We start from the raw sequence: 18,045 nt of genomic DNA on the forward strand, positions 1-18,045 counted from the left end.
GAAAGTCCATCATTCATATTAACTTTGATAAAAAGATAAGTAATGCATGTATACCATTGTAAAGAATCTAAGGTGCCAATTCCCTAAGGTAAAGTAGACATTGGCCATTGATGGATTTGACTATGCTTTTAAAGTCACTTATGGTCATATAACTTTTCATATATTCAAGTATTCATATACTTTTTAGGGTACCTGATGAAGGAAAATCCAGAAATCGGCTACAGATTACCGAAATTATGAAGTGCTATTTTCATTTTATAAACCACCCTTCTCAAAGTCTGAAATTCAATCATATAAGAAACACACTAAAAGTATCTACTGAACATTTCTCAATATAAAGAATACTACAAGTCTTATCAGTCTATTCTTTATTTGAAAGACTGGTGCAGTTAAACAATATGTTTGATTTTTTTTACATAGATTTAAATGTGTATGAAATAATGAATATCCCTTAAATGAGATGAATAAATACAAGTGAATAATGAAGCAACAAATTTCTGATTTGAATGGGTTTGGAATAAAATCAAGTAGTTAGTACACAATTAAACATCAAAATATTCTTAACATTTACAAGTATGTCCAACACAAGGCAAGTGACTAAGTTCATAGTCATTTTTTAGCCCCAAACCACAAACTTGCTATTCTAAAAGATCTTTGATATTTCAAGGGCATAAAATTGTGTTGTGTTAAAACTTTGTAAAATTATAGTGTTTTTTTTTGCTTTAGTTTATAACAACTTATCATTGATGAAATTTTTTAGCTGATTAAAATCTGAAAATGTCTATGACTTTAAATCAACATTCACTTCAAAAAACATAAATGGTTGCTATTTTGTTTCTCTCTCTACATCCTCAGCATGAAACATATCAAAATAATAGCTGATAATATCTCTGTATCAGCCAAAGTATAATAACAATAATCTAGTTTCACTGTTGTCTATAGCCATTACAATTCTGTCAGTCGACAAGAATATCATATGTTCAGTAATGTTGTAGTTTGTTGCTCTTTCCGTCAAATATTGACTGTTAAAATGTTTTCATACAACCAGTCGATAACTGACATATCTACCAGCAGTCTCAGAGTTTCTGATAATCTTTACTACCTGCAACAAAAAGCAAAATCAACATTAGGAACAATGCAATGTTTTTTTTCTATTTCTTTCATTCATACTTTTAAGTATAAATTTACATAATATTACACAAATGTCCCATAAATAATATTATATATTTATGATTTTAGTTTTCTCCAATACAAGTCATAATGATAACACCCTACCATGAAAATCTTGAGAAAAAAAATGAAATTTGGAATCATTTACATTTTTTTTTATGATTTGATACAATCCTAATATTGTTTATGCCTCTATGTACTGTGACCTGGTAGGCAATATAACAGCTACATACCTGTCCTCGTTTTAGTCCAAAATACCTCGATACTGGATCTCCTTGCTGTATCCTAGGCAACTGTGACTCTTTTAATCTACTGAGATATGTTAAGGATCAATATAACCACTACTTGGAGTATTATATTTGTACAAGACACCATAACACAACTTTTATTTTTCTGTTTTCAAACCTGTAGTTTATAAATTAGTTAGTTGATAGAAAATTCTTTATCAATTTTTTTTAATCAAGTTTTGAGCAATGATTTCAAAACAGATTGATTGTAAGTGACTGTAAATGAAAGCTGCAAATCATTCACGTGATAAGCAACTACTATTTGTAGACATCACAGGATCATTCCACAACTAAATAATTTACACAGCATTAAATATTTATTACAGAATTTCAGCAGATAAGGTGATCTTATGGATACTCAAGAATATCAAAATTAGGACAACATTTCTGAAAGTTTATTAACATCAAAATGAAAATGGGACTAGATCAATTCATTTAAATTCCTAATATGTTTTATGAGATATAACAACTAAATGGTTGTAAACTTTACTATTAACCCATAAATACACATAAACGTCTGTAAATTTTAAAACAACCCTAGACTTCTTGGAGCTTGTAGAAGTCAAAACTGTGTGAAAAATGTTGTTGATGTTGTTTCTCTAGTATACAACTAACAAGACCACAAAATCATTCCACAAAAACTTGATCAAACTCATCTTACAATTTCTATGAACATAAAACTGTTCAAATAGGATACTATCTAGATAACAATTCTGCTTTTTCTTCTGGTATCAGCACAACATGTTCTGGTACTAACTGTAAAGAAAAAATAAAATATCAAAAATTAACAAAAACGAATACACATTTTTGTCTGTTGTATTTCATGGGTACTCAAATATTAAATATATCATAAATCTTCTTTGTCCATTCTGTTAAAGTCCGTTATCTTAATAAAAATTAAATAATTTGGAAACATAAATAATTGTTGGTTACCAATTTTTGTGGATTTCGTGGGTACAGGTTCACCATGAAATTACATGTTCAACGAATTGTAAATTTTTCTATACACTTTGGTCAATCCATGAAAATTGATACTGACGAAAGTAAATGAATTCATGTAGTATGTAAATTTTTATGCATGATTTATAATGCAATGTTGTTAGTGCATTTTTTATGATATATGTTTTTCTAAGTACAGAAAATTGTGAATTAGTTCCCCCAACTAGGGATTAAAACAGGAAAGTCCAACCATAAGGGGTTAAACCCAATATTATATTACATAGAGATACTCTGAATATGCCACTAGAAATGTTCCCCTTACCATATGTTCTGTAATGTTGATCAATAATTCAGATTCTATAAACTGTTCTAATATGTATTTTGGTGCCATGTCTGTTAATGACTGAAAAATAGTGAACAATTCTAATATGTACTTTGGTGCAATGTCTGTTAATGACTGAAAAATAGTGAACAAGATATGACTATTATAAACTGCTCTTTCTTGATATATTATATACATCTAAATAAACAGATGAAATAATTGTTTAACAAGAGAACTTTAAAGTGTGTAAAAAAAAAATTACACAATATTCAATTCAGTTAATTGCATTTATATCAAATGGAATAGTTCATTGTTCAACATCCAAAAGTTGAAATACCCTAATTGAAACCAACCAATTTCACAGACAACAGATTTTTTTCCCTTGCAATAATAAGTTCCTCCAGGTGGTGTTCCAATTGATTTAGTGTTACTTTGAAAATGTTGGGTCTGTTAAAAATAATTGAAAACCTTTATCTAAAATTACTAAACTGTTAAAAATAATGACCTTGAAAAAAACATTTTCACCAACTGATAATTTAGTTGACTGTAAATTAAATAATGACTCTCTTCTGTTGACTGTTTGGTAATTCTTATTTATCTAGCCTCCTATACATTTCTAGGAATATGATTGGTTAAAAGCGTCCTAGTGGAGACCGTGTATATTTGATATTAGGTTAGTAGGGAGGCAGGGCTTATTTCATACACAGTTAGTAGTGGTGTTATGTCCCTTTATATTCCATATTAAGTAAAAGGGAGGCAGGGCTTATTTCAAACACGGTTAGTAGTGGTGTTACTTCCCTTAATAAAAACAAAATGGAACTGAGAAAAAAATCTTCAAGGTTTCAATAGACGAAGAAATTGATGATTATGATGGAAATTAATTCATAAAATGCATTTAAACCTAACAAGTTGTTATTGTTGGCATCTGTTTTTTTAGGATCAATGGAAGTAGCTAGTTTCTTAATTCTAACAGTATCGAAGACTTGTTCATTTTGATAGGTCACTAGTCTAAATTTTACATGTTAAGATAGTCGGTAAGTTAAATTCGTTACATAGTGTGCCTGTGGAGTAATACAGAATATATGGGGTCAGTAAATTCCATATGGGGATTCAAGCTTTACTCTCACCCAATATGGAATTTACTGACCCCAAATATACCGTATTAGGTCACTAGCACACTATGTAACTAATATTATTGATATATAACAATATATAAAGGTTGTATCAAAGTAATATTTGTTCTATTACCATAAATGATCTTGATTTTACAAAAACATTAACTGATAGAAAAATAAGAAACCTGTTTTGCTGATGGGGTCATTCCTATCTGTACAACAATTATAGCTCTGGTAATATTTTCCTCCTGCATACGTTGACAGTAAGTCTTTATTGTCTTTATACCAACTTTTGGTTCTTCTGGGAAGAACACAAACATCTGATCTACAATAAAAATGGAATTAATTAATTGGAGTTTAACAACATGCACAATTACAGCACTATATATATATTGTAAGAATATTTTGTTACTTTGCATTTGCTTCATACTCCCTACCTTTCACAAGCAATGAGCTTAATTATTAAAAAAAAACAATTTGAAGAGATGAATATAAGCTGTAACATGTTGAAACATTTAACAAATTGATATTATGAAATAGGGCAATCTTTTGAATGTGCAAAGTAAAATCAAAACTTAGACATCAACATATTTTATTGTTCTTTTGTAGATGTCTGACAGAGCCTATTAAATTCTTACTTCATCAATTCTATTAATAAGATTGTTACCTGTTGGATCATCATTATGTGCCACAAGAACAATCAAATCACTTCTAGCTGGTTTACGCTCACTGAAATTAACAAGAAAATAGTATACACATTCATTTTACAAAATTGTCTTCAATTTCATGTCGCTATTCCTCACAAGTTAAGTTAACTGTTTATGCAATATTATATTTAGGTCAAGACAATATCTACATACCAATACTGTCTTTATTCAGAAACATGCAAAAATAGCACAAAAACATTTTTCTAGCCGCTCATATACAACATATAAAATATAAAGTTATACAGGAAAATATATATTTTCATTTCAAGAATAACATCCATTTTACCAAATTATTCATTTCTTATGAAACAGGAAGGGGGTAATGATTGTCAAATCTTAAAAAACTTCAAATTAACTCAACTGCAATTATGAATTTTATTTCAGACAAATTGTAAATTAAACCAGGCTTGACTGGAATATAAGTTAACCATTTCCAACCAAGTACTTGAAGTTGAAGTTGATGTTTGTGTATGTTAATCTGAAGTCTATTGTTACAATCCTGGAAAATATCATATTAAAAGCACAAAAAAAACATTAGATATCACTTCAACTTCAACTATATATGAACATATAATTAACAATTTTTTTCATATCACACTTCACCATGCCAGCCACTACCATTAGATTAATAGTGCGGTGACAGAAGTGTAAAAAGTCGTCTAGATCGCGAGTTTAATCTCCCCAAATAACACACGGCTAAAAATGGTCTTAACTTAAAGACAAATATGTCTACTTTAGTTTTTGCCCTGTCGTCAGAATATCGTACGGTCACATTTTTCTAAATAGTCGTTTTAATGACTAGTAGTACATTGGAGAGTTTCAACCCCCCGCTTTTTCAAAATGAAAAATTGTGTATGTTTGCTTACATTTAACTGAAATAGTTTTTCCTGAAGCTATTTTCATATATCGAAATATTCTTTTTAGTATTTCGTTTTCTTATAATCTATAAAATTTGCGAAGTTTAGACTGTTAAAAATTGAGGGAATTTCAATTGCAAATTCAGACACAAACTTTAGTTTCTTCTTTATAGTAGTAATAAAAATTATCCCATAATAATTTTAGCGTATAGTATTTCACAAAACTACTCAGTGATAAAAATTTCGGAACCAAAATATGAAAAAACCCTTAAGAAATCAATGGAAAAAGAATGGAATAAAAAACTTCAATTTCAACACGGAACTTAATCACTTGCCTTCCGTCACATTTTGTGTATTAGTCAATAATTTGCTCTCAACTGATATATGATATTACTACCTTTTTCGCTATTATATACACATATTTGCACTGATATATGCTACATTCTTTGTTTGTATGTGTTTATATTCTATGATTTTTTTGTTATAAAACATTAAATTTACTTTGTCAGAAAAGTCTAATTGTAAAATCAAAATAATTGACGGATAGTTTCAGTAAATATTCCAAGATATGTCAAGTCAGTTGCAACTTGCTCCATTAAGTCCAAAGAAAAGACAAAAGTTGTTAAATTTTATGCAGTGCTTATTATGCAAAGAAAAGAAAAAATGGACTGAAATTTTGAGTCAATTTACCAGTATAGGAAAGTCGATTTTTGAACCTGCATTGAATAAAAGATTAGATGAGGTGAACATCAAGATGTTTCATGCGAAATTTACAGAAGTCCGTGCAGGCTGTTTATCATTGATTATGCTACAAAAGTTACACAAGTAAACATATTTGTTCCCCCTTTTAGAGCGAGGAAGCTTCTAATCTGATATGTAATGACGACATACAATTATCGGACTGTTGTCCCTCAGTTTCGGGTATGTGTACGCGTTCTAGAATGCAGACGTTAAACTAGAGCGCTTGTATATTTTGATGCAAGAAAACATTTTAGAAAGATCAAAAACTACTCAAGTTTGAATCAGATGAGCGTAGTAAGAATGTTTTAACCGTGTCAGTTAAAGTTAAAGTTAAAGTTGAAATAGTTTCCCGTCCATCTTTTAAACTTCAAGCACTCTGTCATTTTGGTTGCATTAAAAATTATTTGCTAAAAACGAACACAAAGCAGATATCTATCATCACGATACTGCTTTTATTTTGGCAATTGTCAACGATGTAATGGTCATTCCTCATGACACCGTTACTAGATAAATATACTACTTAGTAGTAGATCTATTCTTCCAGCTGATTCTAATTTAAAATATTCTACTTGTAAAATACAGTCTAAACTCATCGATTTCTATAGAAATACAGTTGTCAAACAACTTCAACAAGTTCAAGGCAAATATAACAATATTTTGTAGCAAAATAACTATTTGAGATGCCATATCAGCTGCTAGTCAATTGAAAACTGAACTTAAAATTTTAATGTCAAATGTAATAGACACAAATAACGGACAGATATGTCATTCCGCTGCAAGTTTACAATAGAAAAGACATCTCTACAAACTCTACAGAAGTATACCCAACTTCGGGAGAATTGTCTCTTTCTCCTTCAATTCAGTCAATGCCTTCGTCTTTATTGCAATTCATTTTATGGTAACTCGATGAAACTGCATAGCCAAGACTATTCTCAGAAAATGGCATCACAGAAATTGCGTAGTTGCGTCAACCGTTTGTGTGGCCATTTTATTTTACTCCTTTTCATTTCGGATTGGCTTAACAAATGTACCATGAGTTTGGTTCGAAACACCTTGTTGAAATATTGAATGCCAATGAATTTTATGCTTCTTTAAGTAGAGTGCGACGCTATCTTATGTGTTGCCAACCATGAAATTGAGCGAAATCAAGATAGTGTGTACGTCTCATGCATAATGTTTCCCCATCATCTTTGCAGACAAGCACATTATGGATGACAGATGACATCCTAATATAAAAAAGAAAATGTGGTATGATTGCCAATGAGACAACTATCCACAAAAGGCCAAAATGACACACACATTAACAACTATAGATCACCGTTCGGCCTTCAACAACGAGCAAAGCCCATACCGCATAGTCAGCTATAAAAGGCCCCGATAAGACAATGTAAAACAATTCAAACGAGAAAATTAACGGCCTCATTTATGTTAAAAATGAACGAAAAACAAATATGTCACACATAAACAAACGACAACCACTGAATACAGGCTCCTGACTTGGGACAGGCAAATACATAAATAATGTGGCGGGGTAAAACATGTTAGCGGGATCCCAACCCTCCCCCTAAACTTGGACAGTAGTATAACAGTTCAACATAAGAACGAACTATAAAAGTCAGTTGAAAAATTCTTAACTCATCAGATAGACAAAAATACAAGTGGACGTGGCAGGGTACTTATATTCCGACAAAAAAAGACACAATGCACAGAACTGAGAGTACTCGAAGTTATCTGACAGCTAGTTCAAAGCCACTAACAACTAATTAAAAAACCATGCCTCTAAGACTAAGCACTCAATCCGTACTCATCCAACATACAATGGATTTAGTGTAAAGACGTCATCAACAGCCAGAGAAGAATCTGACCGTGTGCAATGCCAAGTTACAGGTATCGACTGATTGTAGATCCATGAAAATGTATATAACCCCATTTAAGATCTCTGTAAAATCTTGGATGAATTGAAAGGGATGGTTTAAAGCTGGTATTTCTTTGGGAACAAATGTCTTCGGACTTCCTACAATACCTTGTCTGTACTTGTAAAGAAAAACTCAAAATAACGTGTTTGCTTTTAGCAGAACCTGTCATGTGCATACCTGTGGCCATGAGTGAAAAGTATAGAAATATTAAAAACATGTCTTGTGACGGTTGGTGAAAATGAAGATGATGGAGATAACGGTTGATTAGGTATAGATCTTGTTGAATTGATACACATGGTCCTAGCCCCCGGGTTTGGAGAGTGTTGGCGTTCCCTTAAAAAAGTCAAACCCCCGCCACATTCTGTTTGTGTCTATTTCAAGTCACGAGACGGTAATGCAGTGTTTGTCGTATGTTTCTATATACTATATTTTTTTGTTTCTGATTCATTTTGTACATTAATCAGGTCGAGAGATTTTTCGTTGGTTTTACAATATTCATTTCGTGAATTGAAGACTATGCAGTATAAATTTTACTCATTGTTGAAGCCCGTATTGGTAAATTATGTCTCATTTGGAGGGTTGTTTTGCCTCATTTGCAATCATATCACCTCTTCTTTTTTTATATGGAATACTTTTGAAATACGTTGCAAGGAAAAAAGGGGGGATATAGGTACAAAACTTATAATGTAATAGATATTAAACTGAGTAAAATACGCAACAAAAGATAATACTACATGGAAGCAGTAATACTTGTGAAAAAAACCCAAAAGCAACGAATAGTCTATGACAAAACCTGAAGTATCCGCAATTCAGTTTGAGGTCATATTTGACTGTAGTGTTCTATTGCTTTGATTTGATACCTCACCCAATATGATAGTTAAAAAATAGTTTTACAGTATTGTCCTGCATGACACTTGATTTTTACCTGAAATTGAAATTTTTCAAAAGGTTCAGGTGCTCTTATCATTTTATAGGTTGAAATCTAATTTTTGAAGTTTTGTTTATAAAACGTCGTTTTAGGATTTTTTTAATAAAATAAATCTTAATGCTTAAGGTTTATGTATAATAATAAACATTAATAGAGCCAAAACAGTATCGTTTGTATTTATGTAGAGTTTAGAAATGGAAAACAATGTCAAAATTGAAACCCTCCCAAATTTTCACAGATTTTCACATATAACCTTTGACCTCAATTTAAAAAAATTGTGACCATACAAAGTCCTGACGACAGGCATATTATTGTAGTACACGATTTCCTCTTTCCAATGATATATTATATAGGTGTGTGTTCGGTGGGGAGATTAAAATCTAAAAAATCTACCTTCAGTCACCGCACTATAAGAGAATATAACTTAAAACTTCTTTGATTTAGGGCACATGTAGTTAAAAAAAATAATTAAACATTTAAATTATGCATTTAGTGGTAAAATGGAATATTTCCAATGAATTTAGATAATGGGAAGATATATGTTTGCTCTATATACATAATCAGCATCTTAGAATATATACATGATTTCACCATATGTATGTATGTATGTATGTACGTAGATCCCTCCGTTTATGGAGCACCCCTCGAGAGCTGCAAGGGTACAGTGGAATCCATGTACACTCCCTATCGGGATTAATGGAGATGTGTCACTAAAGTATTTACAATGTTCAATATTTACAAGAACAATCCCCAACCCACACCAGGGAGTGTTAGGACACCAGGCATAGTCTGTTATAATGATGGAGGAAGCCGAAGTACTCGAAGAGAACCACCAGGCTGCTCGGCGGGAACAGACAAACCGAAGAGATTTCAGCAGATTGATCTGCAGGTCAAAGTTGGAAGCAACTTTGACCAACCGAGGCCCCCATAGTACCCATTCTAGTTTTAAACTCCTGTCTGGGTACCAGAGATGTGTGTGAGAGGGTGAAAATCGCCCTTCTGATGTACTGATATTGTAGCACCCCGAGTGAGAATCGAACTCAGGACCTTCAGCACTGTAGCCATCGGTCTTAACCACTAGACCACAAACTCACATATTACAGAAGATAAAAGAGAGAAATGTGTGTTCAAAATATTATAAATTGTTGGGTTAATTTATTATTATTGCATGTTTTAAGCTTCATTGTAGTCATAATATACTGACTAATTCTATTTATAATGAAAATCTTTTCTTTGTTTTTACCTGTAATGGCCAATAAATGCATCTGATACATATGTAGGGTGTCTATTGTTTTTTTAAATCATAAAATCTATGTTTGTTGTCTTTACAATAATGCAACTTTTTTTTTTGTTCCACCTAGGGACCCTAGGCTAGGGGCATTATTTTTTTCGATCTGTGCGTCTTCATCCAAACATCCATCTGTCGGTTTGTAACGCTACATACCAGTAATAAGTAACACGTTAAAAGTTTTTGGTCAAGGCAGTTTTTGATAAAGATGAAGTCCAATCATCTTGAAACTTAGTACACACAATCCATATGAAACGATTCTTCTAGGTTTAATGCCAAATATAATTTGACCCCAATTTCACAGTCAGCTGAATATAGAAAATGATAGTTCGAGTGGATAGAAGTAGTGCATCCATGTACTATGAACACATTCTTGTTTACCTTGGCTTGTCTCCAAACTGGCCTTTAAACTCATCTAATGTTTGATCCAATTCATCCTGTGTTACAAGATATCCCCTGTCATGGCATAACTGAAAAATATGTAGATACATAACTACAACTATAAGCTCTATTGTTGTTTTTTATAACACAACTACACTAATAGTTAGAACATATCCAACACTATCGTATAAACTTGCCTGGACTGTGTCATGGATCTACTTAAACAATGTCTTTCCTTTATTCTTCCATGACATTCCAATAATCTATCTTTATATTAAATTATTATGAGGTATTGGTTAGTCCTTTTTGTATTTTCATATATATAGGAAGATATTGTCAATTTTAATTTAGATTTGATCTGTTTTATAATATTTATAAATGGCACACATTCATAATACAGTATACTAGTCTTTCATGTTAGATAACATATTGATTATTATGATTAATGATGATGTAACAAGACAGGGCATTCTTTTCAATATTCTGAAAAGTTAGATTTAATTTATTTTCTACAGAGTAATTGTACTTGTCCTCTCAGACGAGCTTGATATTGCTCATACTTTTCTGACCTTTTATCCCTCTGGTACCGGACAATTGGACAAGCTATATTGGTCCAATTGTCATTGGAGGCCTGAAATGGCTGAACGTACGGTATGCGTTTTTTGCACAATATGCACAACAGGAGTGGGTATAAACTTATCACTATCAATTGTTTTCAGTGTTTCACCTCACTATAAATTTTGCGTCAGCCCACAGGGGCTTGTTTAGTGGGTCTGATGAGGTTTTACTGTCGCTATCCTATGTTTCACACCATAGACCAGGTTGGGAACAAACCCTCTATATCAGTATACAGAGGGATAAAACTGTCCCTCTATAGAGAGGTATTTTCGTTTAGACTGGATTTTAATCAAAATAGGGCAGAATGACATTTTCCAGTTATATTGGCTATAATCTTTTGCATTATATGCATCAACATATGCACTTTAGTAAAAATTGGGATAACCAGTTTTCTGCTTAAGTGACAAAACTTGCAATCTATAACCTTACCTTACCTCTGTATCCTTAACCCCCTTTGAAGAGGAACCATACCCTAGTATGTATAACTTGTGGTCTTTCTTATCCATCTAAAGAAGGATTATCCCTCTATACAGGTATAATCACCATACAGGGGGTTTGTTCCAAAACTGTTGACAGTAAAAACCTCGTTCGACCCACTTAACAAGGAACTTTATATTATGGGGACGTACATGTAGTCCCCAATAACAGTAGAAAATTCAATAAAAAAAAATCGGGAAATTTTCCCAAATTTTTCACTGAACAAATGTACTAATGAACTCAAAAATCGTTCAATTTTTTTATGTCATGTTTTGAAATTCCTGACCTGCGCAGAAATCTACATTGTTCTTTCTTTTTCCGGTCTCGTTAGTATGAATCTTTGAGTAAAAAATATATATATTTATCAGTCTAGTATAAATAGGAAGGAACGCAATACCAATTTCATTTTCAATAATTCCTGGATAAGAAAAAAACGTTATTTGTTGATAGCGTTTCTTTGTTAACATTGCATGTGAGGTCATAACTAAAATAACTTCACAACTAAAATCCCTAACAACAGAACCATATTCAGAAACGTTACATTATTTTCGTTTCTTTTTATTAACAAACATATTTAAAATCACAAAAAAATAATTCATACAGACTTCGTCCCCATTTACAGGTTATACCTGCCTCATATTACACCAAAAAAAATAAGATTCTTCCATGACTTCTTTTCATTTTACATTTGTCTGAACCAAACAAACTTACAAAGCGAACAAAACATGGTAATAATAAATCCGAATCAGAAAACTTAAAAAGTTGGTTTCTTGAACAAAGGATGAGGCAAATGGAATTGGAAATTTGTAAACAAGATAATAAAATAAGTAATCTAAGTGATAAACTGTTGGACTTGAGATTTGACAACAATAATCAATCAACACGGTCTCGACAAAGGCAAAATAGAGGGAGGCAAAATAATGCTAATAAGTACAGTAGAAATGAAAGGTCTCAATTTGATAGACATAGCGAAAACCAGCACTGTAAATTTCAGAATGATTTTGCAGAGTTTAATGGGGGCATGTCATTTCGGCACGATGAATCCCAACCCAATAGTCTTCACATTGATACTAGTGGTAGTGAAAATGAGACCAATTCTGTGGTTAATGGTCAAACAAACAATAGTGATAATTTTTTAGGGAATATTCATTCCAGAGGGAAATCAAAATGTCAAACACAAGCAAGGAAAAGATTTCACGAGAAATCGGAGCAAATATATATACCCCCAAGAAAGCAAATGAAACAAGTACCGCCGAGGTTCCTACGTCTTCAACAGGAAAAGTTGGGTTGCACACAGAGAGACAATTTAATGATGCCCACAATGGGTCAATCCACAAAAATGTAGGAAAGGATATACATGTACAAGAGCCTCATGATAATGAAATAAGTACAGATAGCGTGCTGAACATTTTATCTTTTAACATTGAAGGTTTTTCATCTAATAATATGTATCTATCTATGCTAGAGAAAAGAGCTGATATAATTATGCTACAGGAACATTGGTTACATAATAGGGAAAAACAAGCTTTACAGGAATTTTTAACTGACTTTTTATGTCTTGTAAAATGCTTTGATGATGATAAGACTAGTGACCCAACTGAAAGGAGGAGGGGGCATGCTGGGGTTGCAATTTGTGTTAACAAAACATTACAAAATCTTGTTGAACTTTTACCGGATGGATGTAATAGAGTAATAGCTATCCGTCTCAACATAAAACAGCCACTTGTGCTAATATGTGTCTATATGCCAACTAGAGGTGGAAATATCACTATTGAAGATTTTAAATCTGTACTAGATGAGCTAAGTGAAATTATAGAAAAATATCTACCTACTTCTGATATAATTATAGGAGGTGACATGAATGCCTCACTGCATAGAAATGAGCGTAAAATACCTCGTGACATTGTCTTTGATGAATTCTTAAAATCAAATGGACTGTCAATACCTTCCACTTGCAAAAAGCAGAGTACGTTTTTTCACTTCAATAATAGAGATGAATCTCAAATTGACTATTTTGTTGAAACTAGTGCACTGGTCAAGAAATATTTGTCATTTAATCGTGAATTTCAAAATCTATCCACTCATGATCTAATTATGATTTCATTTAACTGTTGTATTGATAGGATGGATATAAGCACTAGCGATCCTAGACCCTTACGTATAAAATGGGATTAAATTGATAAACAAAAATATGAAAATTTACTACAAGAGAGATTAACTGAATTTAATGATGTGGCTGTGGTTGAAACTTCTGAAAATATAGAGAACATTTTAACAAAATTTTCTGATATTATTGTGACTACTGCTGAAAGTCTATGCCCAAAAAGGAAAAAACTATTTAAGAGAAAAAGGGATTGGACCCCAGAAATGACTGAAATTGTTAAGGAGGGTAAATTTCACTATTGGAAATGGAAAAATGAAGGTAATAAAGATAATAAATCTAGCATTAACTATATTCGAATGAAAGTGCAAAAGAAAAAACTTCGTTCTGCCCAAAGACGATTGGCTGCTGAGAAAAGAGAAAATATGTATACCAAAATTATGGAATTAAATGAGAATAATGATAAACAATTTTTTGCATTAGTAAATAAGCAGAGAAACTCGAGGCCATCCACTACTTCAATCTTGAAGGTTAATAATAGACTGTATAATAATTCAGCCTCTATTCTGGGAGCTTGGGCCGAATACTTTGAAGATTTGGCCTCACCATCTGTGCAAGACAGATTCGATAGTAAATTTTTTAATTTGGTTAATAATGACATTGAAATATTAACTGATATTTTCTTAAGTACAAGAGAACCGATTCAGGAAGTGACTGAGTACGAATTGAATAAATGTATTTTATCTTTTAAAAATGGAAAAGCTCCAGATGTTGATAAATTCACCATAGAACACTTGAAATATGGAGGACAGACAGTTATAAATATACTAACTAAATTGATAAACTTAATTTTTAAAACTGTTGCTGTCCCAAATAATTTAAAAATTGGGATAGGATGCCCTCTGTTTAAAAATGGAGGAAAACCAAAAGAAGATCCAAATTCATATAGACGTATAACTATAACTAGTGCTATTGGAAAAACTATAGAAAAGCTACATTTATCCCGTAACAAAAGCTCCATTAAAAATCAGCAAAGTAGATTACAAAAAGGGTTCACTGAAGGGGAATCCCCTACTGTAGCGGGGCTGGTTGTAACTGAACTAAGAATAGAAGCTAAAGAAAAACGTTTACCCATATATATTGGATTAACTGATGCTAAAAAAGCGTTTGATATAGTATGGCATGCTGGCCTTTTTAGAGAAATGCATAAAATGAACATATCTGGAGATAATTGGTTATTATTTAGGGCTTGGTATGAAGACTTAACTACAAAAGTAAAATGGGAAGGAAATTATTCACGTGGGTTTAAAGAAAAACAAGGTGTTCGTCAAGGAGGGGTTTGGTCTCCAACTGCGTATAAAGTTTTTATCAACTCTTTACTGAAAATCTATGAGGAAAACAAAATTGGATCGTACATAGGTTCAATATACTGTGGTGCTCCAACTGTAGCAGACGATGTTACATTGATAGCTAATGATCCATATGATCTACAAACTATGATTAATATTCAAATGGACCATGCAAATAAATTTAGATATACGATTAGTGAACAGAAATCTTGTGTATTGAAAATAGGAGACAAGTCAGAACATTCCTGGTATATGAACGACCAAAAGTTAAATACACCAATTAATGCTACCCACTTAGGAATAAAAAGGGACATAAATTCTAAATTTGGAGTTAAAGAAGTTGTACCAGATAGAATACAAACTGCTCGTAAAACAGTGTATGCATTGATGGGCGCTGGTCTCTATGGCCTGAATGGGATAAATCCGAAGGTCTCAGTTCATATGATAAAGTGCTTTGTCATTCCGAGGCTACTGTACGGCCTGGATATTATTCGATTAACAAAAACTGATATAGCAAAACTATCTGTTTACTATATACAATTGCTGAAACAAATCCAGCATCTGCCGTCACGCACTGCGAATTCTGCTGTTTTAGTCTTGACTGGTCAGCTTCCTATAGAATCTGAAATTCACAAAAAAATGCTTTCCCTATTTCGTAACATTGCAGATAATCACGGGTCAGTTGAACGCAGTATCGCTCAAAGACAGCTTGCTTTGAAAACAAGAGACTCTGAAAGCTGGTTTATTCAAATTATAAAATTAACAGAAATGTATGAATTACCATCCCCTATAGAGGTAATGGACTTAGTCCCAGAAAAGCATATTTGGAAAAAATTGGTTTATAACGCAGTGAATGACTATTGGAAAAACATTTTAATTCTTGAAGCTAGGACAAAAGTATCTATGAAAATGTTAAATGTTGATAACTTTAAAGTTGGTGTAGTTCATAATATCTGGGAGAGTTGTGGTTCAGAACTTTTATCCGTTAAAAGAGCATGTGTCAAAGCCAAAATAATAAGTGGGACTTACACTCTTCAAGCTGATCGAGCAAAATTTAATGGAAATAGAACAAGTTCTTTATGCCCTCTGTGTTTTAAACAATCTGAAGATTTAATGCACTTTCTTATAAAATGTAACTCTTTGGAAGGAGTGAGAAGGAAATTCATTATGCTACTAAGAAATCTACTAAATGATAAGATAAATGCTCTTCTTGTGGATGACTTATTTAATGTTGAAGATAATCTATTACAATTAATAGTGGACTGTACAAAATTCCAGTTTTTAAAACAATTATGGACAACTATTGAGCGCCTGTCAAGCAGCTTATGTTTTGGTCTACATCAGAAGAGAACTAGTTTGTTACTATAAAGACTGTTCATATAGTTTTCCAAGTTAAAGAGACATATATAGTGAAATTTATTTTTTGAGTGTGGTATAGATGAATATGATAAGTCAAGATTTAAACTGACTGTTAAAGTTAAGTGGTCTTTTTAACGCTTATATGATCAGTAATAACTTTACATATTATTTTTAGATTTTAAATGTTTATTTGGTGCTAAGTCTTAAGTACAAATAACAATGTAATGGTTCATAACCTTAAGTCTATGAATAATCTTATTCTGTAATAAGGCTCTCTGATTAGGGGTATATACTATGTGTAAGTGTAAGGGTTAGGACTTACAGTTTGCATTTGATGAGTATGTTTAAGTATAAGGATTGTGAATTAGACATTTGCTGAGCTGAGCAAGTTTCACAGTCTGTGATTGGTGGATAGATGTGATGTATATATATTCTATCGATGAGGAGAGAGACTCGAGTGAGATAAAGGACAAAAAAACAATGGATGAATCTATCAAGTTTTAGATTTTAAAATATGACTGTATATACAGTTTGAATACTTTTAAATAAGTGTGGTGGCGGTGTATATAAGTGTATAAAGAAGATGTTTTAATCCAATAGTGAATATAAGGGATTCTACACTTCAAGAGGATATTCCGACTGAAGTGGTTCATCTGATAAAGGTGGAATGTACAGAATAGGTAACAGGTAACAGGTAAAAATTTAACTGAATTGTTATTTCTTATTGTGTGGTTCTAATTACCTGCATTATGGTTTTACGTATTTTCCATAACTTGTATGTTTCTTGTTCATCATCCATCTTCTTAGCTTCTCTTTATGTTTGGTTAAAGAAAGCTAAAATTGAAATCAAATCGAACTTGCAACATGTGAAAATTAACCGGAAGTTGTGACATACATGTAGATTAAAACACGACCGAGTACGGGTTTAAGTTATTTACGGATTACACTAAAGACCTGAAAGTGGACCCGAAAAGACCTGAATCGACCTGAAGGCATAACGTGAGGTACAAATAATTATGATGTCTTGAACTGTTGAAAGGCTATGATATTTTCAAGACGTCATAATTATTTGGACTAAACGTGAGGGTACATACGAACGACTAAAATTATTCAAATTGCAATAACTTTTTTTATTATTCAATGGACTTGAATTCCTCAAGTTATAATTTTATTAAATGTAAATATTCTTATTCTATTAAAGATTAAATGTTTTAAATAAAAACAGATTTTTGATACCAAAAGTTGGACTTGAACGAAGATATGAAAAGACCTGAAAAATCTCAGTTTGATCGAACTTATTCTAACTTCAATAACTTTTTTAATATTCAATAAATATCTTTCAACTTTAGATTTTGTGAAACCAGAGACATATATATGTCTCTGGTGAAACTTAAAGTTCAATACTAATGATAACATTAAAAAAAAACACGAAAAATATTCACGGTAAGGGCGTTTAAACTTCAAAATACTGATGGATTCAGTCGAGTATT

The 18,045-nt window shown here is 32.0% G+C and overlaps 1 protein-coding gene across 1 annotated transcript; it reads right to left on the reverse strand.

Annotated features, from left to right (window-relative positions):
- Positions 1-351: 351 nt before the first annotated feature.
- On the reverse strand, positions 352-17,504 carry LOC134694741 (DNA-directed RNA polymerases I, II, and III subunit RPABC1). The gene is made up of 8 exons (XM_063555791.1): positions 17,298-17,504; positions 10,652-10,740; positions 4,501-4,562; positions 4,019-4,158; positions 2,719-2,799; positions 2,155-2,213; positions 1,404-1,482; positions 352-1,102 (listed from the first exon to the last, which is right to left on the reverse strand). Exons 1-8 carry the CDS (start codon positions 17,352-17,354, stop codon positions 1,037-1,039), a joined length of 633 nt encoding a protein of 210 aa, XP_063411861.1. The 5' UTR covers positions 17,355-17,504; the 3' UTR covers positions 352-1,036.
- Between the last annotated feature and the right edge of the window lie 541 nt (positions 17,505-18,045).

Source organism: Mytilus trossulus, chromosome 1, assembly GCF_036588685.1.
Source record: "Mytilus trossulus isolate FHL-02 chromosome 1, PNRI_Mtr1.1.1.hap1, whole genome shotgun sequence".
NCBI lineage: Eukaryota > Metazoa > Mollusca > Bivalvia > Mytilida > Mytilidae > Mytilus > Mytilus trossulus.